This window comes from Myripristis murdjan, chromosome 9 (genome assembly GCF_902150065.1).
Source record: "Myripristis murdjan chromosome 9, fMyrMur1.1, whole genome shotgun sequence".
Taxonomy (NCBI): domain Eukaryota; kingdom Metazoa; phylum Chordata; class Actinopteri; order Holocentriformes; family Holocentridae; genus Myripristis; species Myripristis murdjan.
In genome coordinates this window covers 37,773,910-37,793,909 of record NC_043988.1, presented here as the reverse complement: position 1 = coordinate 37,793,909, position 20,000 = coordinate 37,773,910, and the positions used below count along the sequence as shown (strand labels likewise).

The window sequence follows — 20,000 nt, the reverse complement described above, 5'->3', positions numbered from 1 at the left end:
GGTTATGTTTTATTTAAAGGGCTATTTAGGTCAACAAAGAAACATAAAGTACCGACACATAAACTTTGACAACAACTTTAGTTCTAATAATTTAGTGGAGGTTTAACCTGCTGGGGTCAAAAGGATGTTAGAAAATGTGAACAGAACAGGAGGGTTAAATTATGAGGAACAGAAAGAGAAGTAAGAAATATGAAAGAGTGCATTATTCCCCCAAAACTGATTACAGCAAAGAACATGAACATGAAGACTGAAGAAAATCAAACAAACCATCAGAACCATGTGGACTCACCGTCTGCGATGATCAGCGTCTTACCACAAGCCTTCTGTTTGGACATGATGCAGACAGACAGGAGGACAGACAGGAGGACAGACAGGAGGACAGACAGGCAGGCAGACAGACAGGAGGACAGACAGACAGACAGACAGGCAGGAGGACAGACAGACAGACAGACAGACAGGCAGGCAGACAGACAGGAGGACAGACAGACAGGCAGGCAGGCAGACAGACAGGAGGACAGACAGACAGGCAGGCAGGCAGACAGACAGGAGGACAGACAGGCAGGCAGACAGACAGGTGCTCTGTGCAGCAGGTGGCCGGTGGCTGACAGCGGTGTGTGTGTCCTCCAGTTCTCCCAGTAAATCCTGACGGGCTGATCTCTTCTCTCCCGTTGCCTCCACTAACCGGACAAACCCGGAAACACACCCGACTGCTGCTCACGCACGTGACCGCTCGCTCACTGATCATTGGCTGGTACGAAAGCGGAAAGAACAAAAGCATTTCCTGATCCCGGCAAAAACACAGAAGCTCCACGTGTGAGTCCGTCCAGCCGCGCAGAGCCGCAGCGGACAGCCGGAGACAGAAGGCCCGTTTCCACCAGAATGTTCCTGGTAGTATCTGGGGGGCAGGAGCTGCTACAGGAACGTCCTCTCCCTCAGCCCTCTCACCTGCCGTGTCTCCACTGAGAGGCCGAGCAGGAGGAAGGTTCCTGTAAAGCCCCGGAGACAGAGCACCGCGGCCCGGCCAGCCGAGCCACGACCACCCGGAGACAGAGCACCGCGGCCCGGCCAGCCGAGCCACGAACACCCGGAGACAGAGCACCGCGGCCCGGCCAGCCGAGCCACGAACACCCGGAGACAGAGCACCGCGGCCCGGCCAGCCGAGCCACGAACACCCGGGGGAGAGCGACCCTGTCCGGCCAGGTGAGCCAGGACCGCCCGGGACGAGCTTGTGTGTGTGTGTGTGTGTGTGTGTGTGTGTGTGTGTGTGTGTGTGTGTGTGTGTGTGTGTGTGTGTGTGTGTGTGTGTGTGTGTGTGTGTGTGTGTGTGTGTGTGTGTGTGTGTGTAGGAATATTTTTCTAACAGTAACAACGACAGGCGGTCAGGTTGGGATGCTTTTCCTGATCTCGCTGTGATTGACAGCTGGTGGGCGGGGCAACACCCGCACTCCGCGAACTCGGTTGGTTAAGATCGAGATGGGGGGTGGGGTTATGGTCAGGGTTAGCCAATCAGAGGCAGAGAAGGGGCGGGTGTCTGCTGAATACGGGTTTGGAAAAAATCCCGCCTAGTACAGCATATTGTACAGATCCCTTTCTGAACTGATCAGAAGAGGCTTTATCTAGATAAAGTGTGTGTGTGTGTGTGTGTGTGTGTGTGTGTGTGTGTGTGTGTGTGTGTGTGTGTGTGTGTGTGTGTGTGTGTGTGTGTGTGTGTGGTGGGGCTGATGTAATTGAATCAGTATGATGAAGTATAAATGAATATCATTAATTGTTTTGTATTAACTGTGTCATGACCTTGCACTAAGGACTTGACAAAGTGGAGCCCACACACGGCTTCAAAACAAGCATTACGTTTATTTCATGAAGTAAATCAAATAATTATGCAAAACGAAAGTTTGCAAAGGGGTAAATAAATGTTCAGTCAGTGGTCAGTGGAGTGTGGTGTGTGTGGATGTATGAAGAAAGCAACCACCTGAACCAAACCTGAAGGAGAAGACAGAGAATAACTGTTAGAGCCCAATTTATACCCCATCCCAGGTGCCAACCACTCCCCCAGTTAGACCTGTCGCTCAGCACCCAGGGACAGCCTGAGACAGACAGACAGGTCCCTGGTCCACACAGGGCCAAGGACCTGTCACAGCTGTGATAATAAAATGTAATTAGATGTAGTGTGATCCAGTTGAATGTTTGTGCTCCTGCAGCTGCAGAATGTCTGAAGAGATCCCAAATGAGGAGCAGCCCCAGTGCTCCCAGTCCTCCCAGGGCTCCACCCTGTCCCCGTCCCAGGCTCGCTCCCAGTCCCAGTCCCAGTCCCAGTCCCAGTCCCAGTCCCAGGGGGGCTCCAGCTCGTCCAGCGGGCCCACCTCAGCCAGCCAGTCGTCCAGCGGCTCCGGGACGCTGAGCAGCGTTGACACCCTCCCCGTCCCGCTGTCGTCTGTCCCGGAGGAGCCGCAGCCGCAGCCCTGGGGCCGCCTGCTGCCCATGAAGCAGGGCTTCAGAGCACACGGCCAGTACCCTGCTAACGCTAACCCTGCTAACGTAATGTCCCCACCCTGCCAACGTAATGTTTACGCTCTCTGTGTGTGTGTGTGTGTGTGTGTGTGTGTGTGTGTGTGTGTGTGTGTGTGTGCACGCGTGTGTGTGTGTGTGTGTGTGTGTGTGTGTGTGCGTGCAGACTGTGTGGAGGAGGAGTATCTGTTTGGCCGGGAGTCCAGCTGCCACTACGTGTTTGGGGCGAGCAGTGACCGAAAGCGAATCCAACAGTACAGCAAGAAACACTTCAGGCTTTACAGAGTGAGAGCGCCCCCTGCTGGCTGTGGCTGCCGTTAGTCCAGCTGCTGGACGACACACACACACACACACACACGCCGCTCGCCTGGAAACCTCACACTGAACCAAATACATCAAACAGGCGTTTGTCAGATTATCTGCTGTTTCTGTTCCACAGGATGATTTGATTTCTGATAAAAAAAAAAAATATTATTAGAAATCAATACAGTCTCTCTCAGCCTCTCTCTCAGTGTCTCTCTCTCTCCCTGTCTCTCTCTCAGGAGGGCACCATAGCCTATGTGGAGGACCTCAGTAACAACGGGACGTTTGTAGATGGGAAGCTGATTGGACGAAAGAAGGTGCTTCCACTGGTCAACAACGCTGTGCTCTCATTGGCTGAGGAGCGCAACCAAGGTCAGCCCCGCCTCCCCAACCAGCATGTCGTTCCTCCGCGATGACACATAGATCCACCTCTTACTGCCACATGTGAGGCTTTACACTTAAGAAGCTCCCCAGCAGCTACAAGTAGGAAGCAGATGCAGAAACAGACACAGATGCTGAAGTAGAAACTGAAATAGAAACAGAAGCAAATGCAGAAACTGAAACAGACACACATGCAGAAGTAGATGCTGGGGTATGAAATTTAAATTACGGCATTTTTAAAAGATACAAGCCTTTTCTTTCCAAAGAAAAGCTGCTGAAGCCATCAGGTGCCGTGTGGCCTTCATGTGGCAGTGCAGAACCCAGAGGACACACTGCTGTTTGTGTTCTACATAGAACCTGATTTATTAGGTTTGTTCAACTGCTTCCATAATGTGATGTGTTCTTTATACATCTGTCTCCCTGCCTGCCTGTCTCTCTCTCTCTCTGTCTGCCTGTCTGTCTGCAGTGTTTGTGTTCATTGACCTGATGACAGACAAGCAGAGCAGTTTCCCCAAAGACTTCGAGGACAAATATCTGGTGTCCCGCAGGATCGGCACGTGAGTCGCTGCTGCTCGGCCAGAAGTTAAATTCCAGATGCATGAACCTGTAAGAAGGACTTGACTGCTGCAGCGCCACCTGCTGCATGTCCTTCTGCATGGACTGTCTCTGATGTGTGTGTGTGTGTGTGTGTGTGTGTGTGTGTGTGTGTGTGTGTTGTAGAGGTGTGTGTGGCGAGGTCATGCTGGCGTTTGAGAGGGCGACCTGCCGGAAGGTCGCCGTCAAAATCATTTACAAGAAGAACTTCCCGTCAGAGGGGGTGAGTCACCTGTCAGTCATCCGGCCCCCGTCCCCTCTCTGATTGGCCGAGAGGTTTTGCCTCATGAGCTGGTTGGTTGGGGAGCGGCACCATTCAAGCTGCTGCTTTCTTGAAATACTGATTTTTCTCAGTTTGTGGTAGAAATGAAGGGGGGGGGGGGCTGCTGATCGAACAGCTCCCAGAATATAATCCCAGTCTGAGCTCAGAGACCAGCAGCAGCACCTGGTTCCCATTCTTTTTCTGTGTAATTTCATTTATTTGTGAAAGAACTATGAGGTTCTTTCTTCCTGGCGTAAGGTTACCATGTGGATGTTTCCTGCAGACGCTACCTGCCGGATCTACTTTCCATTTAAAATGAGAAAATAACAAGAAAAAAGACTTTTAATTTGCTCATAAAATGGGGACCGGGAGTTGAAGTGATGTTTCTTACAAGCCCCGCCCCTCTCATATGAGCGCTGTCAGAGCGTGTCACATCCGCTAATCTGAACCTGGTCCTCTGGACAAATGCTTCTGTCCAATAGCAGGCCGGGGACGGTGACCATGTGCTGTGTTTTGTCCAATGACAGACAGCGACTCGTAACGCGCAGAGGGAGATCGAGATCCTGCGGAAGATTGACCATGTGAGTTAAAAATCAGAAAAACAGACAGACTGCACCTTTAAAATGAAGACAGAATCTGTCTCCTCCTCCTCCTTGTCTCCTCTCCTTATGTCTTCATCTCCTCTCCTTGTATCCTTGTCTCGTCTTTCCTTGCCTCCTCTCCTTGTGTCTTCTCCTTGTCTCATCTCCTCTCATCATTTCTTCTTTGTCTCCCTGTCCCCTTGCCCACTTGTCTCCTGTCTCCTTGCCTCCTTGTCCCCTGTCTCCTTGCCCCCTTGTCTCCCTGTCTCCTTGCCCCCTTGTCTCCTGTCTCCTTGCCCCCTTGTCTCCTGTCTCCTTGCCCCCTTGTCTCCCTGTCTCCTTGCCCCCCTGTCTCCTGTCTCCTTGCCCCCCTGTCTCCTGTCTCCTGTCTCCTTGCCCCCCTGTCTCCTGTCTCCTTGCCCCCCTGTCTCCTGTCTCCTGTCTCCTTGCCCCCTTGTCTCCCTGTCTCCTTGCCCCCTTGTCTCCTGTCTCCTTGCCCCCTTGTCTCCCTGTCTCCTTGCCCCCTTGTCTCCTGTCTCCTTGCCCCCTTGTCTCCTGTCTCCTTGCTCCCTTGTCTCCTTGCCCCCTTGTGTACTCCCCCTATCTTAGTCCATGTCCAACATCAGCATTTCTCAGCTGGAAGTCTCTTTACAGGACATCTCCTTGTCTCCTGTCCTTGTCTCCTTGTCTCCTGCAGCCTTGTCTCATCAGGACAGAGGACTTCTATCAGACAGACGACTGTTACTACATCGTCCTGGAGCTGTGAGTTCAACTCTGATCGACCAATCAGCTGCTTCGTAATGTGACTGATCGACCAATCAGCTGCTGGATGACTCCCATGTTAGTTAGACGACTTCAAAATAAAAGCCTGTGTGTGTGTGTGTGTGTGTGTGTGTGTGTGTGTGTGTGTGTGTGTGTGTGTGTCAGGATGGAGGGCGGCGAGCTCTTCTACAGGGTGAAGTCCCAGCAGCAGCTGAAGGAGGGCGTGGCCAAGCTCTACTTCTACCAGATGCTGCGTGCGGTGGAGGTGGGCGGAGCCACAGTTCACACACTTCTGCACGCCACGCTGACCACGTGGGACACCTGCAGCTTCACCACCAGCTCTCACCTGTGTGTGTGTGTGTGTGTGTGTGTGTGTGTGTGTGTGTGTGTGTGTGTGTGCAGTACCTCCACAGGAACGGGATTATCCACCGGGATCTGAAACCTGACAACATCCTGCTGGGGTCTCAAGACGACATCTGCCTGGTCAAGGTGCACCTTCATCACATCATCATCACTGTGTGTGTGTGTGTGTGTGTGTGTGTGTGTGTGAACGTGTGTGTGTGTGTGTGAGCTATACCATGCCTTTTTGAGTTTTTTTCTGGCACTTCTGTAACAGTTCTGTGATTTCTCTCTCTCTCTCTCTCTCTCTCTCTCTTGCCCTTCCTGTCTCTCTCTCTACTGTGCCTGTCAAATAAAGGAGAAATGACAATCTTAAAAAAAAATATATATATATATATATATATATATATATATATATATATATATATGATAAGAAGAATATGATTGTAGGTCAGTACAATGTCCCTTCAGTGATACCTGTGTGTGTGTGTGTGTGTGTGTGTGTGTGTGTGTGTGTCAGGTGACAGACTTTAACCAGTCCCGGATCCTGGAGGAGGCGGCGTTGATGCGGACGCTGTGCGGCACGCCCTCCTACCTCGCCCCAGAGGTTTTCACGCACGCCGTCACCACGGGATACGGCATCGCCGTGGACGCCTGGAGCCTCGGAGTGCTGCTGTTTGTCTGGTTGGCTCGCTCGCCCGTCGCTCTCTCTCTCTCTCTCTCTCTCTCTCTCTCTCTCTCTCTCTCTTGTTACATCTCTGACAGAATGTGAACAGCACAATTTTATTTTCAAGTGTCTCTGGACATTTTCATCCATGACGGGGACAGGGGGGTGGGGTGGGGGGGTAGTATTCTGAGATACTGAATTTCGAAGATTAAAGTTGTAAATTTACAATTACAACACCTGGATATTCTCTGAGATTAAAATGGAAAATTAAAATGAAGGACTCCCAAATTCATGACAAAACTCAAAAATTCCAAAATTGTAAAGAAAAATCCAGTGAAACCAGTTTGTCCTCCTCCTGTGGGATCCAGTCTGAAGGAAATCCTGCTGGTCTGAGTCCAGAACCCCAACCTCCTCCTCAGCATCTGGACTCTGAAGAGACGTTGCTGTGACTTGGGCCGATTCAGAAGAAAACAATCTGCTGATTCTGGCCTCAGATCAGCAGGATCTCCTTGTTCCTGTAGGATCTGCTGAGGGGATCAGCTGCAGGCCTGAGACACGGTCAGCAGGGGGCAGCACAGGTGGAGGCTTTAAGAGTAAAAGGAATTTATAATTTCAGAATTTTCAATTTTTTTTTCTTTTTTACCAGAAATTTACAACTTTTGAGTTTTTTTCTCAGAATATCCCCCTCTTGCCTCCCCTTCTGTGGCCCTAATACATCATCATATTCACCAGTGCACAGTAAAAAAAGTGTTTGCCTGTCTGTCTGCCTGTCTCTCTCTCTCAGTCTTGGTGGTTATCCTCCATTCCATGAGAACTTCGGTAAGGGCAGCGTCAGGGATCAGATCGTGCAGGGGGAGTTCATCATGCTGCAGTCCAAGTGGAGACACGTGTCCAACCAGGGTAATGCCACCCTCCACCTGCAGGGGGCGCTGCAGAGGCTGAGCAGAGTGTCAGCTCTGTAGATGATAATCCTGCTCCTCCTGCAGGGGGCGCCGCAGAGGCTGAGCAGAGTGTCAGCTCTGTAGATGATAATCCTGCTCCTCCTGCAGGGGGCGCTGCAGAGGCTGAGCAGAGTGTCGGCTCTGTAGATGATAATCCTGCTCCTCCTGCAGGGGGCGCTGCAGAGGCCGAGCAGAGTGTCAGCTCTGTAGATGATAATCCTGCTCCTCCTGCAGGGGGCGCTGCAGAGGCTGAGCAGAGAGATCCACATTTCTCTGAGCTCAGAGGAAGGAAATGTGGAACATTTAGGAAGCAGATGATTGGTTCTCCTGTGGTTCTGCAGGCTGTTTAGCTCAGTGCTGCCCCCGCTGGACACAACACTGACCTGCAGGCTGTGGCTCTGTGAGTACTGCAGTAGACAAATAGGCAGTGTGTTTACAGTATTCACAGTAAATGAATCAGAACTGAATTCTTCCCTTTGGGGACAGATGAGGTTACCATGACAACAGATACACTTGCAGTAAACTTGAAATTGCAGCATCCAAAAACAAAAGACAAAACAGAAAACTGGAAAAGACAGTTTCTTTAAAAACTGTCTAGTATCACATTTACATTTAAGTCTTTAAATGTTTTTGATATGCAGATGTTTTCAAAGCTGAGCTCCTGCACGCCACCTGAGGCTCCGCCCACTCGCTTCTGTCCAATCAGAACAACCAAACTGATCACTGAACAATTCTGATAATTGTCTGGAACAGATTTCCAATACACTGTGTGTGTGTGTGTGTGTGTGTGTGTGTGTGTGTGTGTGTGTGTGTGTGTGTGTGTGTGTGTGTGTGTGTGTGTGTGTGTGTGTGTGTGTGTGTGTGTGTGTGTGTGTGTGTGTGTGTGTGCGCAGCGAAGGACATGGTGAGGAAGCTGCTGGTGGTGGATCCCTCCCAGAGGATGACGATAGAGGAAGCCCTGCAGCACCCGTGGCTCCAGGTGATGATGTCACATGCTCACAATGATGTCATCATAACATCGACCTGTAGAAATGGAATAGAGTAGAAAAGACGTTCCCGCTGAGGTCGGCGGAGCGGAGCGGGACGGGCGGAGCGGGACGGGCGGAGCGGGACGGGCGGAGCGCTGCGGCAGCTCCTGAGAGCATTTCCAGTCCACACTGAGCATTAAAGTTACATTCCACCATTTTGGGCAAAATCCCTGTCTTCCCCAGACTGAGACCAGATGTTGGACACCATCTGCACCTCTGGACTGGTTCAATTCCTATGGTAGCATTTCCTGTTAGCTTAGCATAAAGACTTGAGGTCTATGAGAGTTGTTAGCCTGGTTCTGTCTCCAGCTGTCTGGATCTGAGTCCTGGTCTCATTGATCTCAAATCTCATTGATTTTTGGTCCAGTTGATCAAAACTCAACAAGACATGACCCCCAAGGAGGGAATGAATAAAAAGGTTCCTAGAAAATGAAGCAAAATACATAAATCTAAATAAAAGCTGTGTGATGATGGATCAGACCTGGTCCTGGTTCAGACCTGGTCCTGGATCAGACCTGGTCCTGGATCAGACCTGGTCCTGGGTCAGACCTGGTCCTGGATCAGACCTGGTCCTGGGTCAGACCTGGTCCTGGGTCGGACCTGGTCCTGGGTCAGACCTGGTCCTGGGTCAGACCTGGTCCTGGATCAGACCTGGTCCTGGGTCAGACCTGGTCCTGGGTCAGACCTGGTCCTGGGTCAGACCTGGTCCTGGGTCAGCGCCTCACCGTCACTAATCTCTTTTTCTCTTGTCCTCATTTTATTTTTTTGCTAAGTTTCTGGTCATTTTCTGGTAAATATTTTATTCATTCATTTTAATCAGTAGTTTTATTATTATTATTATTGTTATTGTTGACATGACTTTTATTTTCTTGGGTCTGATTCTTTTTTGGATCATTGTTTATTAATGTTCTTTTTTTTTGTTTTCAGTTTTTAATCTCAGCTCGATGACTTGATTTGATTCCACTGGAAGTAACAAACTGTGTGTGTGTGTGTGTGTGTGTGTGTGTGTGTGTGTGTGTGTGTGTGTGTGTGTGTGTGTGTGTGTGTGTGTGTGTGTGTAGGACCCTGTGATGTTGGAGCAGGCTCACAGTCTCATGTACCCTGCAGCTGCTGCTGCTGACGCCAGCGCCATGGTAACCACACACACACACACACACCTTTACCTGCTAGTGCTAATGTGTTGGAGTGATGATGTCACTATTCTGTCATAAATGGACATCAAGTATTAAAGTGTGTGTGTGTGTGTGTGTGTGCAGCAGCCCCCCCCTCAGGAAGTGTCCAGGAGGAAGAGGAGGCGAGACGATGAAGACGAGGACCATCCTGCAAAAAGGAGCCAAGCCCCGCCCCCTGCCCAGCCGTAGAGCAGGGCAGCCAATCAGGTGCCACTACGCCAAGGCACGAATTCTCCACCGGGTCGAGCGAGGGGCCCGGGGGCCCGGGGGCCTCCAACCACCCACTGTTTTTGTTTTTGTTTGTTTCTATAAATCAAATAAATGAAGAGTGTCTGTCTGTCAAAATGTGAACCAATCAGCACAAAGTTAGTTGACGTGCAAACCAGAAAACTCTTGTGATTGGTTCTCTGATGAGGCGGCGGCTCAGGGGTCGTGACCTCCACAAGGTCCCTGCACTCCTGCCCCTGCCGCCCCGCCTGCATCGTCACCCCGACTCAGAACTGAACCTAAAGTCTGCTGTGGACCGGGACAGCAGGAACTGTCCCCTGTGAGCCCCTGACCCCTGACCCCTGACCCCGGCCCCCCGGCCCCCCGGCCCCCGGCCCAGCTGTCAGGATGAGGGGCTGGATGATGTTTAATGCACTGCAGAATAAGATCGTCCCGTAGTGTCCCGGCTCCTCAGGATAGGGGTTGGCCCGGGGCAGCACCCAGAGGACAGGTGTGACCTCTGACCTCAGGGTCTTCCTGATCTGTGACAGGTGGGGGGGGGTCTTGTCAATAACATGTCTGCTCTGCTGTCTGTGTGTTGAGTGTCTGCTGTACTCCTCATCCTTCATGTACCGTATTTCCCTAGTTAATCGCCCGGGTGTTTGAATCCCCCTGGACTCCAGAGGGCTGTACTCTGAAGGAGGCTCAACATAGCCAGGCTTTGTGTTCACTATCAGGCTCAACAAAACCTAAAGCTCTAGTCAAAGTTAAGTGGTATCACGACGATGGTTCTCATCAAGGTTTGTTAAGCCCGGCTGTCAGCTTTGTGCTCTGTGCGCATTCACAGAAAAGGGGGCGTTTTGGCATCATATGATTCTACTTCCGTGAAAAATGGACCGTTCACGGGCTGCAGATTTCACGCAAGAGGAGCAGCTTGTCCTCATGGAAAGCTATGAAAATTTCAAAAATAAAATTAATGCCAAGAGCAACACTGTGGCCGCAAATAAGGCGAGAGAGGAGAGCTGGCGATTAATTTCAAAGGAAGCACAAAGGGGGATTCTGTCACTGTTATAGCCATTTTAAATAATTGCTGCAATATTCATTCAGTATTATGAATTTTAGTTTAGAAATATGTAACTTCAGTAGCCTTATGGGAGTGTTTCCTAGGAATTGGAGGTAAAGCCTGAGGTGAAGTCAGGTGACTGAAGGTGTGTGTGGGTGAGTCTAGCAGTGTCGGACGGAGCAGGCGGTGGTTACCATGGTTACATGACAATTTTGACCACTATTTACGCTGCTTAGAGCCACTTGTCAGTAGTTTCAGATAATTGTTCGTTACATTTGAAGTTTAACTTGAATTATGGAGCCATTTCGGTTGATGTTTGTTTGCTCCTTTTTTGTTAAATCTTTTTTTCTAAATCGAAATAAGTGGCGTTTGGAGTGCGTTTGAATCACCACTGGCTGCTCCCGTCCAATCATCATGCCGTGACAGTCACCGTTATAAGGGGTTTCCTTTAAAAAAAAAAAGTAGCCTACTATAACAAAGTCTGTGATACAACGGAATATTTCTAACAAACGTGAAGTCTGTGCACCACTAATAGTAGACCTGCATTGTGCATGTGTTACCAAACACCGGACAAAAATTACTTTTCATGATTTCACCTGGGTGAGATAGCGCCGCTTTTATATCCGGGTGGGGTTAAACTTAGCTCATAACCTGGTCGGGAACAGGTTATGAGTTAAGCATAAGTTACCATGGTGATCTAGCCGGGTTAAAAGAGAGCCACCTTCGTGATACAGGAAAGCCTGGCTTTAGACTCAACATACCTGCTAACCCACTGAACCTGCTTCGTAGTACACCCCTCTGGTGCTGTTAGTGGCCCGCAGATTAACTGGTGAAACACGGAGTCTTTTAACATTTGACCAAGATCAACATGATCATTGTACTATTAAAAAAATATGTTTTTTACATCACCATCATTTCTCCCTGTTTGCTGATGGTTTATAGACCAACATCAACAACAACAACGTTCTGTTGTTATCTGAGACAGATTGTGGTTGAGATAAAGGACAGGTCAGGCAGAGGTCAGGCAGAGGTGTTGAAGATGCATTGGCCACCCTTTTAAATCTCGTCTTGACTCACCTTGAGGGAGCCAAGACTTTTGCTCGTCTTTTATTCATTGACTTTTCATCTGCTTTTAACTGCATACAGCCACACATTTTAGCAGAGAGATTGAGGGACTTCCACAGCATTGATCCTGGTCTTATAGCCTGGCTAAAGGACTTTTTAACTGAAAGACCACAGCGTGTGAGGGTCAATGGTGTCCTGTCAGACACTCTTGTCTCCTCCACTGGATCACCTCAGGGCTGCGTCCTTTCACCTTTGTTATTTGTTTTGTACACGAACGAGTGCCGTAGCCAACACGTGAGGCGTCACATTTTGAAATTTGCTGATGACTCAGTAATCGTGTCCTTGCTGAGCAGTGACGACCCTGACCACGGCCCTGTGGTGAAGGAATTCACGGACCGGTGTTCCTCATCGTTTATGTGCATCAACGTGTCAAAAACTAAAGAAATGTTGATTGACTTCCGTAAACACCTGTCAGTCACCTCTCCTCTTGTCATTGAGGATCAAGCTGTCGAGCTGGTCCATAATTACAAATATCTTGGTACTAACATTGATGACAAGCTGTGTTTTGATTTGCATGTGGATGCTGTCTGTAAAAAGGCACATCAACGAATGTACTTTTATAGGAAACTGTGGAGCTTTAATGTTGACAGCACTTTTATGAGGATGTTTTATTCCTGTTTCATTGAATCTGTTCTAACCTTTTCTTTTGTTTGCTGGTTCGGCTTACTTTCCCTTAAGAACAAAAACAGACTGCAGGGTATAGTGAAAGCGTGCAGCAAAATTGCAGGGATTAATCTCAATGCTCTTTCTGACATATATAAGCTCAAAACCCTGAGCAAGGCCCGCTCACTCCTCACTGATCAGAGCCACCCCTTGGTTGGTGAGTTTGTGCTGCTCCCGTCAGGCCGCAGGTACATCCTGCCAAGATGCAGAACGAACAGACTAAAATACTCTTTTGTCCCTGCTGCCATTGGGTTTCTGAACAAATGATTATAATTGTCTGTTCTAACTATTGTTTCATTCTGTGTTATATGTTTTTGTCATTCTGTGTAGTGGCTGATTGTTTTTTTGTCCTACTATTGCTGGCTGCAGAGCAATTTGCCCCACGGGGATAATAAAAGACTCCTTGAACCTTGAAGGAGCAGTCCGTGTAAATTTCCATCCTAGATGATTACTGTTGACTTGATATGTGAGCCACCTCTGCTGCAGGGTTTTGAGCTGGATATGTTTATTAATGTAAACTCTCACCTCTAATTGATTTATGTTGTATTTAGTAATTACCGTTTCTCTTCTTAATGAGAACAGCAGGGTGAATATGTCACTTAGCCCACAGAGCACCTGGACAGCAAAGAGCCCACAGCGGACACCACGTCTTTCACCTCACTCTGAAGAACCTTCATACTCCGTCTCCAGTAAACATGAAGAACCTTTAGTTCTTTAAAGAACCACAGAGTGTGTGGAGAACCAGCCCCTAAATAAAGAGGTTCTTCAGCTGCTGATGGTTCTCTGGAGAACCACCGAGCATTTTGAAGAACCATTCAAGAACCAGTGGAGCTTTAAAGATGCTTTGAGTCCAGTCAGATGTTTGGCCTGAGGGTGGCGCTACAGGAAGGGTCATGGTGTTGAAATGATAATGAAATGATCAGGACACGCTGCGACACAAATAATCTGATTAGAATATTTTATTACCAAGCCACTGGTTCTGATTAGAGCTTCAGAACCACACAGTGACACGGACAGGCAGACGCTTCTCCAAACGGGATTTTACCACCGGGAACTAGAACACCTCAAACCATCTGATTCATAAAGACGTTATTCTGAACCGGTTTGAACCTGCAGACTGAGCCGCTCAGGAGCAAACGAGCAAAAATTAAAAAATTACAAGAAAATGATCAGAACATGTGGAGAAAAACAGGAAAACAAACGAACACCAAAGGTTTTAGCAAATTAGTACAAAAAACGGAAATTACTAGAAAATTACTAAATCATTCCTGGAAAATGTGCAAAAAATAAAATCATTTTACAAGAAGACTGTTTCCAATTATTATAATATTTAAAGTTAAATTAGAAGAAAATTACCAAAAAAAAAAAAAAAAAAAAACATCTGTGAAAGAAATTCCAAGAAAAAGAACTCCAAAAATTAAAAAATAAAAAAGTGAATTTTTGTTCAATAAAACCTTTCAAAATAAAAGCCCGGGTTATGGGTTTTAAAGGGTTAACAGCTGATCTGACAAAAAAGTCACCTCTGACCTCTGAACTCTGACCTCCAGGCAGATCAAAGTGTCAGATTCACACCTCAGCCCCGCTGTGATTGGCCGGCTCGGTGCTGACATCAGAGCTTGGCCTTGCTGCGGTCTCGGAGTGCGTACACAACGGCGTGGGCGGCGTCAAACGACTCGCCGACGGCTGATTGGACGCGGCTCCTCCAGCGCTGCAGCTGCGGACGGTCCCGCAGGACGTCTCTGCCGCCGCCCAGGGGCTGGGGGGCCGCACAGGAAGTGACATCACACACAACTCACAGCACAAAACTACACGACACAAGAGCGTTTGAGCGAGTGGCGTGACCTCTGACCTGCATGAGCTCGCAGACGGCCAGCAGGTCGGCCACGGTGATGTCATCGCCGCACAGGAAGGGCTGGCGGCGGAGGAACATGGACTGCAGCAGGTCGAGGGTCGTGCTGAGGTCAGATAGAGCCCTGGACAACCTGTCTTCATCCACCGGAGAGCCAGACATGCGGGGAGCCAACACCTGGGAGACAGACAGGCAGAGAGAGAGAGACAGGCAGAGAGAGAGAGACACAAAGACAGACTTTTCTGGATTTTTTTCTGTTTCCAGTGTCCAGGTCACTTCCTTGTGCAGAGGCCCTGAAGTGCTGTTTTCAGATCTCATCGTGACCCTTCAGGGGCTCGCAGCATTGGGACCTTTGGCCTTGCAGTGTGACTGTAGCAGGTGTGAGTCTCAGGTGTCACCTGCTGCTGGTCATGTGACTCAGCTCCCACAGGAAACCCTGCTGCTGCTGCCCGGCTGCGCTCTGCACACTCCTGTTGGCTTCCAATTTCAGTTTCCTCGCAGCAGGTCTGTGGTTGCACCCTGCACCCTGCACCCCGAACCCTGCACCCTGCACCCTGAACCCTGAACCCTGAACCCCGAACCCTGCACCCTGTACCCTGAACCCCGAACCCTGAACCCTGAACCCTGAACCCTGAACCCCGAACCCTGAACCCTGAACCCCGAACCCCGCACCCTGTACCCTGCACCCCGAACCCTGAACCCCGAACCCTGAACCCTGCACCCCGAACCCTGAACCCTGAACCCTGCACCCTGAACCCTGCACCCTGCACCCTGCACCCTGAACCCTGAACCCTGAACCCTGCACGCTGCTTCATCACAGACAAAATGTTTTCTTGTGCAGCATCTATCATGCTCCAGTCTGGTCTGTGTGTGTGTGTGTGTGTGTGTGTGTGTGTGTGTGTGTGTGTGTGTGTGTGTGTGTGTGTACCTCCAGAAAGAATACTTTGGCAGCATGTGGTCGTGTGTTTGTGTGGTGCCAGGCAGTGTATTCATCCACTCTGGCTCTCCTCTCTGGTTGCCGTGGATACCAGTGCTCTGGAACGTCGTACCTGTTCGCCAGGTACTTCAGGATGGCATCACTGGACAAGAAGCGTACACCACACACACACACACACACACACACACACACACACACACACACATATACATACTGATGCTCTGAGGCAGGGGCGCCGTAAATGGGGGAAAAGTTAGGACAATTCCAAGGGCCTTTGCCTGACAGGGGCCCCAAAAAATAGGTAAAAACTAATAAAATTATTAAACCATCATCGAGTAAATTTTTTTTTTTTTTTTCATGGGGCCCAAAATTCATGGCGGCACCCCTGCACACACACACACACTGATGCTCTGAGGAGTGAACTAACCTCACAGTCACAATCACATAATTATAAACTTCATATAGAGTCAGGTCCATAAGTATTTGGACAGGGACAGTATTTATAATGTGGCCCCTGTTCAGCACCTCAGAGGGTCTGAAATGGAGTCAAGACGCGACTGAAGTTCAGACTTTCAGCTTTAATTTAAGGGGTTGAATAAAAATATGGCATTAACCGTTTAGGAATTACAGACAGTTTTATTGACTGTCAGCCCGTTTTCAGAGGCTCAGAGGTCACTGGACAAACTTGACATAACATGCATAACTAGAACTCTAAGGATTATATTCAATATTTGGAGGAAAGTCTGGAGCCCAGGAACAACATCAGCAAACTGAGTTTCCTCCCCTGAGATAGATAGATAGATAGATAGATAGATAGATAGATAGATAGATAGATAGATAGATAGATAGATAGATAGGTATACTTTATTGATATGGAGGACTAAAAGGGACAGAATGAAATAAATAAATACATCTTTAAATAAATACTTAAAAGTGTCATTAATTAATTAAAACGGGAATTAAATAAATAAATGTGTCATTAAATAAATAAATATGTCATTAAATGTGTCATTAATTCATTAAAATACCAGTTCATTTAATGTAAAAACATATATATAATTATTTCATTATTTATTTAATTATTTCATGGACCGGTGTTGCAGTGCTTCATGAATTCATTTTATCTGTCAAACTCACCCATCAAAGTCAGTGGGCGGATCCTAACACCTGATTGGTTACCCGGCACAGCAAGCCAAGACAGATCGACTTCAGATAATCGATTGATGCAGAGCAAGTAAACATATTCTAGAGTGAAAGTTTTAAACTGTTTTGCTTAACCCAGACGCTCAGGTTGCATAACCTACAGCCGAGAGACTTTACTAAACATCAGGTAAAGCATGCTGCAAGAACTGAGGCTCTCTGCTTTGATGTGGACACACTACGCCAGCACGGGATTTTACCTGCGTCTACACCGGCCGTCACCAGGGAGAGGAGGGAGCGCAAGCGGTGCAAACGTAAACAAATGAGGGGGAAGAGAGCCAGGATCCACGCTAGGCTACAGGCTAAAGGCTACAGGCTACAGGCTAAAGGCTAAAGGCTAAAGGCTACAGGCTACAGGCTACAGGCTACGGGCTACGGGCTACAGGCTAAAGGCTAAAGGCTACGGGCTACAGGCTAAAGGCTACGGGCTACAGGCTAAAGGCTACAGGCTAAAGGCTACAGGCTACAGGCTAAAGGCTAAAGGCTAAAGGCTACAGGCTACAGGCTACAGGCTAAAGGCTACAGGCTACAGGCTACAGGCTAAAGGCTACAGGCTACAGGCTAAAGGCTACAGGCTACAGGCTAAAGGCTACAGGCTAAAGGCTACAGGCTACAGGCTACAGGCTAAAGGCTACAGGCTACAGGCTACAGGCTACAGGCTAAAGGCTACAGGCTACAGGCTACAGGCTAAAGGCTAAAGGCTACAGGCTAAAGGCTACAGGCTACAGGCTACAGGCTAAAGGCTAAAGGCTAAAGGCTACAGGCTACAGGCTACAGGCTAAAGGCTACAGGCTACAGGCTACAGGCTAAAGGCTACAGGCTACAGGCTAAAGGCTACAGGCTACAGGCTAAAGGCTACAGGCTAAAGGCTACAGGCTACAGGCTACAGGCTACAGGCTAAAGGCTACAGGCTACAGGCTCCAGGCTAAAGGCTACAGGCTACAGGCTACAGGCTACAGGCTAAAGGCTACAGGCTAAAGGCTACAGGCTAAAGGCTACAGGCTAAAGGCTACAGGCTACAGGCTACAGGCTACAGGCTAAAGGCTACAGGCTACAGGCTACAGGCTAAAGGCTACAGGCTAAAGGCTACAGGCTAAAGGCTACAGGCTACAGGCTACAGGCTAAAGGCTAGAGGCTACAGGCTAAAGGCTAAAGGCTACAGGCTAAAGGCTACAGGCTAAAGGCTACAGGCTAAAGGCTAACCCCTCCAGACCAGCAGAACCGTGGCTCTTGCTCTCTAATGTTCGCTCCCTCGACAACAAGCTGGACGAGCTCCGCTTGCTAAGAGACACCCGCAGGAGAGAGACTGCTGTGTGCTTGCTTTTGCGGAGACATGGCTCCATGGAAACATCCCATCCCTGCAGGAGTAGAGCACTGAACACTGTCAGAGACCCCTTTCCCCCGCTCCACAAATACTTTGAGCTGCTTCCATCAGGCAAACAGTGAAAAGCAAAACCGCTAGAATGAGCAACAGCTTCCTCCAGAAAGCTGTTAGACTTTTAAACTGCTGACTTTACCCATCAGTCGGGAATCCCAAGTGAAAAACTCTATCTCATTTTGTGTGCACTACTGCTGTATGTGTAGCTTAATGACAATAAAGCTTGATTTGATTTGATTTGATTTGATTTGATTTGATTTGATATTCTGACACACTTGGTGGCGCAACCTTTACTCGGTTCAAGCAAATGGGGGATTTGCAGGAGCAAATGTTACTGCGGTGCGCGATGCGTGCTAGATAGGTGCAGCCACAAAATGTCGAGAAGTTGCCCAGAACTACTCAGAGAAGCAGTAACTTTAACTGGAGAGGCTCTCAGCAAAACTCCTCCGGCTCCGGCAGACTTCCAGGCTTCAGACCTAAGCAATCGATTGGGCTAGATTCACGTTAGTCCCGCCCACTGACTTTGATGGGTGACTTTGACAGATAAAATGAATTCATGAAGCACTGCAACACCGGTCCATGAAATAATCAAATAAATAATGAAATAATTATATATATGTTTTTACATTAAATGAACTGGTATTTTAATGAATTAATGACACATTTATTTATTTAATTACCATTTTAATTAATTAATGACACTTTTAAGTATTTATTTAAAGATGTATTTATTTATTTCATTCTGTCCCTTTTAGTCCTCCATATATTGATCCCAGACTGGGAAATTCACACGTTACAGCAGCATCATCAATAAAAACAAAAAAATAAAAATAAAAATGATATTAAAAAGTTAAAATTAAAAGTATATACAATAGAGACTAAAAATGTGAAATATATACACTAAATACAATAAGGGCTAAGTATATACAATAAAGTGGCCTGAGAATATAAGATGTTTAAGTGTTGAAATGTAAGAAATATAAGACATACTGATGAAAATAAGAAAAATGAAAAATACATCTGTATTTTTCATTTTTCATATTTATTATTTTAGTAGATAGTAGATAGTAGATGGTGTGGCACAGGGTAAGCCTGACACCATGGAACCAGGAAACCAAGTGGCAGAACCCGACGCCCGGTACTGGGATTCGGCGACTGTACGACTTGATTTGATCCCATGGAATCACCACTTCTAAGAAATAACTGAGCTGCTCTGAACTAGCTGCACTAGTATTTAAAGGTGTGTGTGTGTGTGTGTGTGTGTGTGTGTGTACCTCTCTGTGAGCACAAAGCCATTGTCCACCATGACTGGGACCTTCTGCATGGGATTCAACTTGGTGAACTCTGGAGTTCTGTGCTCTCCTGCACACACACACACACACACACACACACACACACACACACACACACACACACACACACACACACACACACACATCAACTTAACATCAGCCATAGTGTTTGCTCAGAATAAGCCTATCAATATGAATATATAGTCTAGAATAAGAATAACATACCACACACACACACACACACACACACACACACACACACACACACACACACACAGTCCCTTCAGGAAACTCTTCAGCAGGTGTGGAGGAGAGCTGGAGGCTGACTGGCGCTGCTCGGCGGGCTCCGGTGAGCCGCACGGAGCCGCGGGGCCGGACGGAGCTCCCCTCACCTGGCCAGGTGGCTCTCTGTGCACGCGCCGCACAGTGACAAAAAAAACTTTTTTTTTTTTTTTTTTTTTTACGGAGTGTGGTGCGACAGCGCGTGGCGCATCAGGGAAAAGATCTGGGTCAAAGTTCACCGGGACCAAGTTCACCACGCAACAAACTCCGGACTCTCGGGGCCGCCAGCCCGCCCGGCCAGGCGGCCCCCGGCGGCCAGGCGGCCCCCGGCGGCCAGGCGGCCCCCGGCGGCCCCCGGCGGGGTGTCGGGACCGGACCGGACCGGGACCGGACTGGGACTGGGACCGGGACAGAGCTCACCTTTCCTCAGAGCCACGGTCCGGACTCTGTGCGGGACCTTGGCGCAGGC

The 20,000-nt window shown here is 48.6% G+C and overlaps 3 protein-coding genes across 5 annotated transcripts in view; 1 reads left to right on the top strand and 2 right to left on the bottom strand.

Annotated features, from left to right (window-relative positions):
- Positions 1 to 1,005, bottom strand: part of entr1 (endosome associated trafficking regulator 1) — an 8,643-nt gene extending 7,638 nt beyond the window's left edge. For both annotated transcript variants that reach the window (XM_030059550.1, XM_030059551.1), the window contains exon 1: positions 290 to 1,005. In XM_030059550.1, coding sequence (XP_029915410.1) covers positions 290 to 335 — 46 coding nt within the window. In that variant the 5' untranslated portion in view covers positions 336 to 1,005. The remainder of the gene's footprint in view (positions 1 to 289) is intronic.
- On the top strand, positions 796 to 10,530 carry chek2 (checkpoint kinase 2). The gene is made up of 16 exons (XM_030059532.1): positions 796 to 850; positions 997 to 1,200; positions 2,199 to 2,503; positions 2,672 to 2,790; positions 3,048 to 3,180; positions 3,656 to 3,746; positions 3,910 to 4,006; positions 4,573 to 4,626; positions 5,324 to 5,388; positions 5,554 to 5,653; positions 5,791 to 5,877; positions 6,248 to 6,411; positions 7,179 to 7,294; positions 8,229 to 8,314; positions 9,425 to 9,496; positions 9,620 to 10,530. The coding sequence occupies exons 3-16, from the start codon at positions 2,206 to 2,208 to the stop codon at positions 9,722 to 9,724; spliced, it is 1,587 nt and encodes a 528-aa protein (XP_029915392.1). The 5' UTR covers positions 796 to 850; positions 997 to 1,200; positions 2,199 to 2,205; the 3' UTR covers positions 9,725 to 10,530.
- Positions 10,531 to 13,987: 3,457 nt separating this feature from the next.
- The window catches only part of gstt2 (glutathione S-transferase theta 2), a 6,728-nt gene continuing 715 nt past the window's right edge, over positions 13,988 to 20,000 (bottom strand). For both annotated transcript variants that reach the window (XM_030059556.1, XM_030059555.1), the window contains 5 exons: positions 19,952 to 20,000; positions 19,232 to 19,319; positions 15,371 to 15,521; positions 14,443 to 14,619; positions 13,988 to 14,349 (listed from right to left, as the gene is read on the bottom strand). The exon at positions 19,952 to 20,000 is cut by the window's right edge. In XM_030059556.1, coding sequence (XP_029915416.1) covers positions 14,203 to 14,349; positions 14,443 to 14,619; positions 15,371 to 15,521; positions 19,232 to 19,319; positions 19,952 to 20,000 — 612 coding nt within the window. In that variant the 3' untranslated portion in view covers positions 13,988 to 14,202. The remainder of the gene's footprint in view (positions 14,350 to 14,442; positions 14,620 to 15,370; positions 15,522 to 19,231; positions 19,320 to 19,951) is intronic.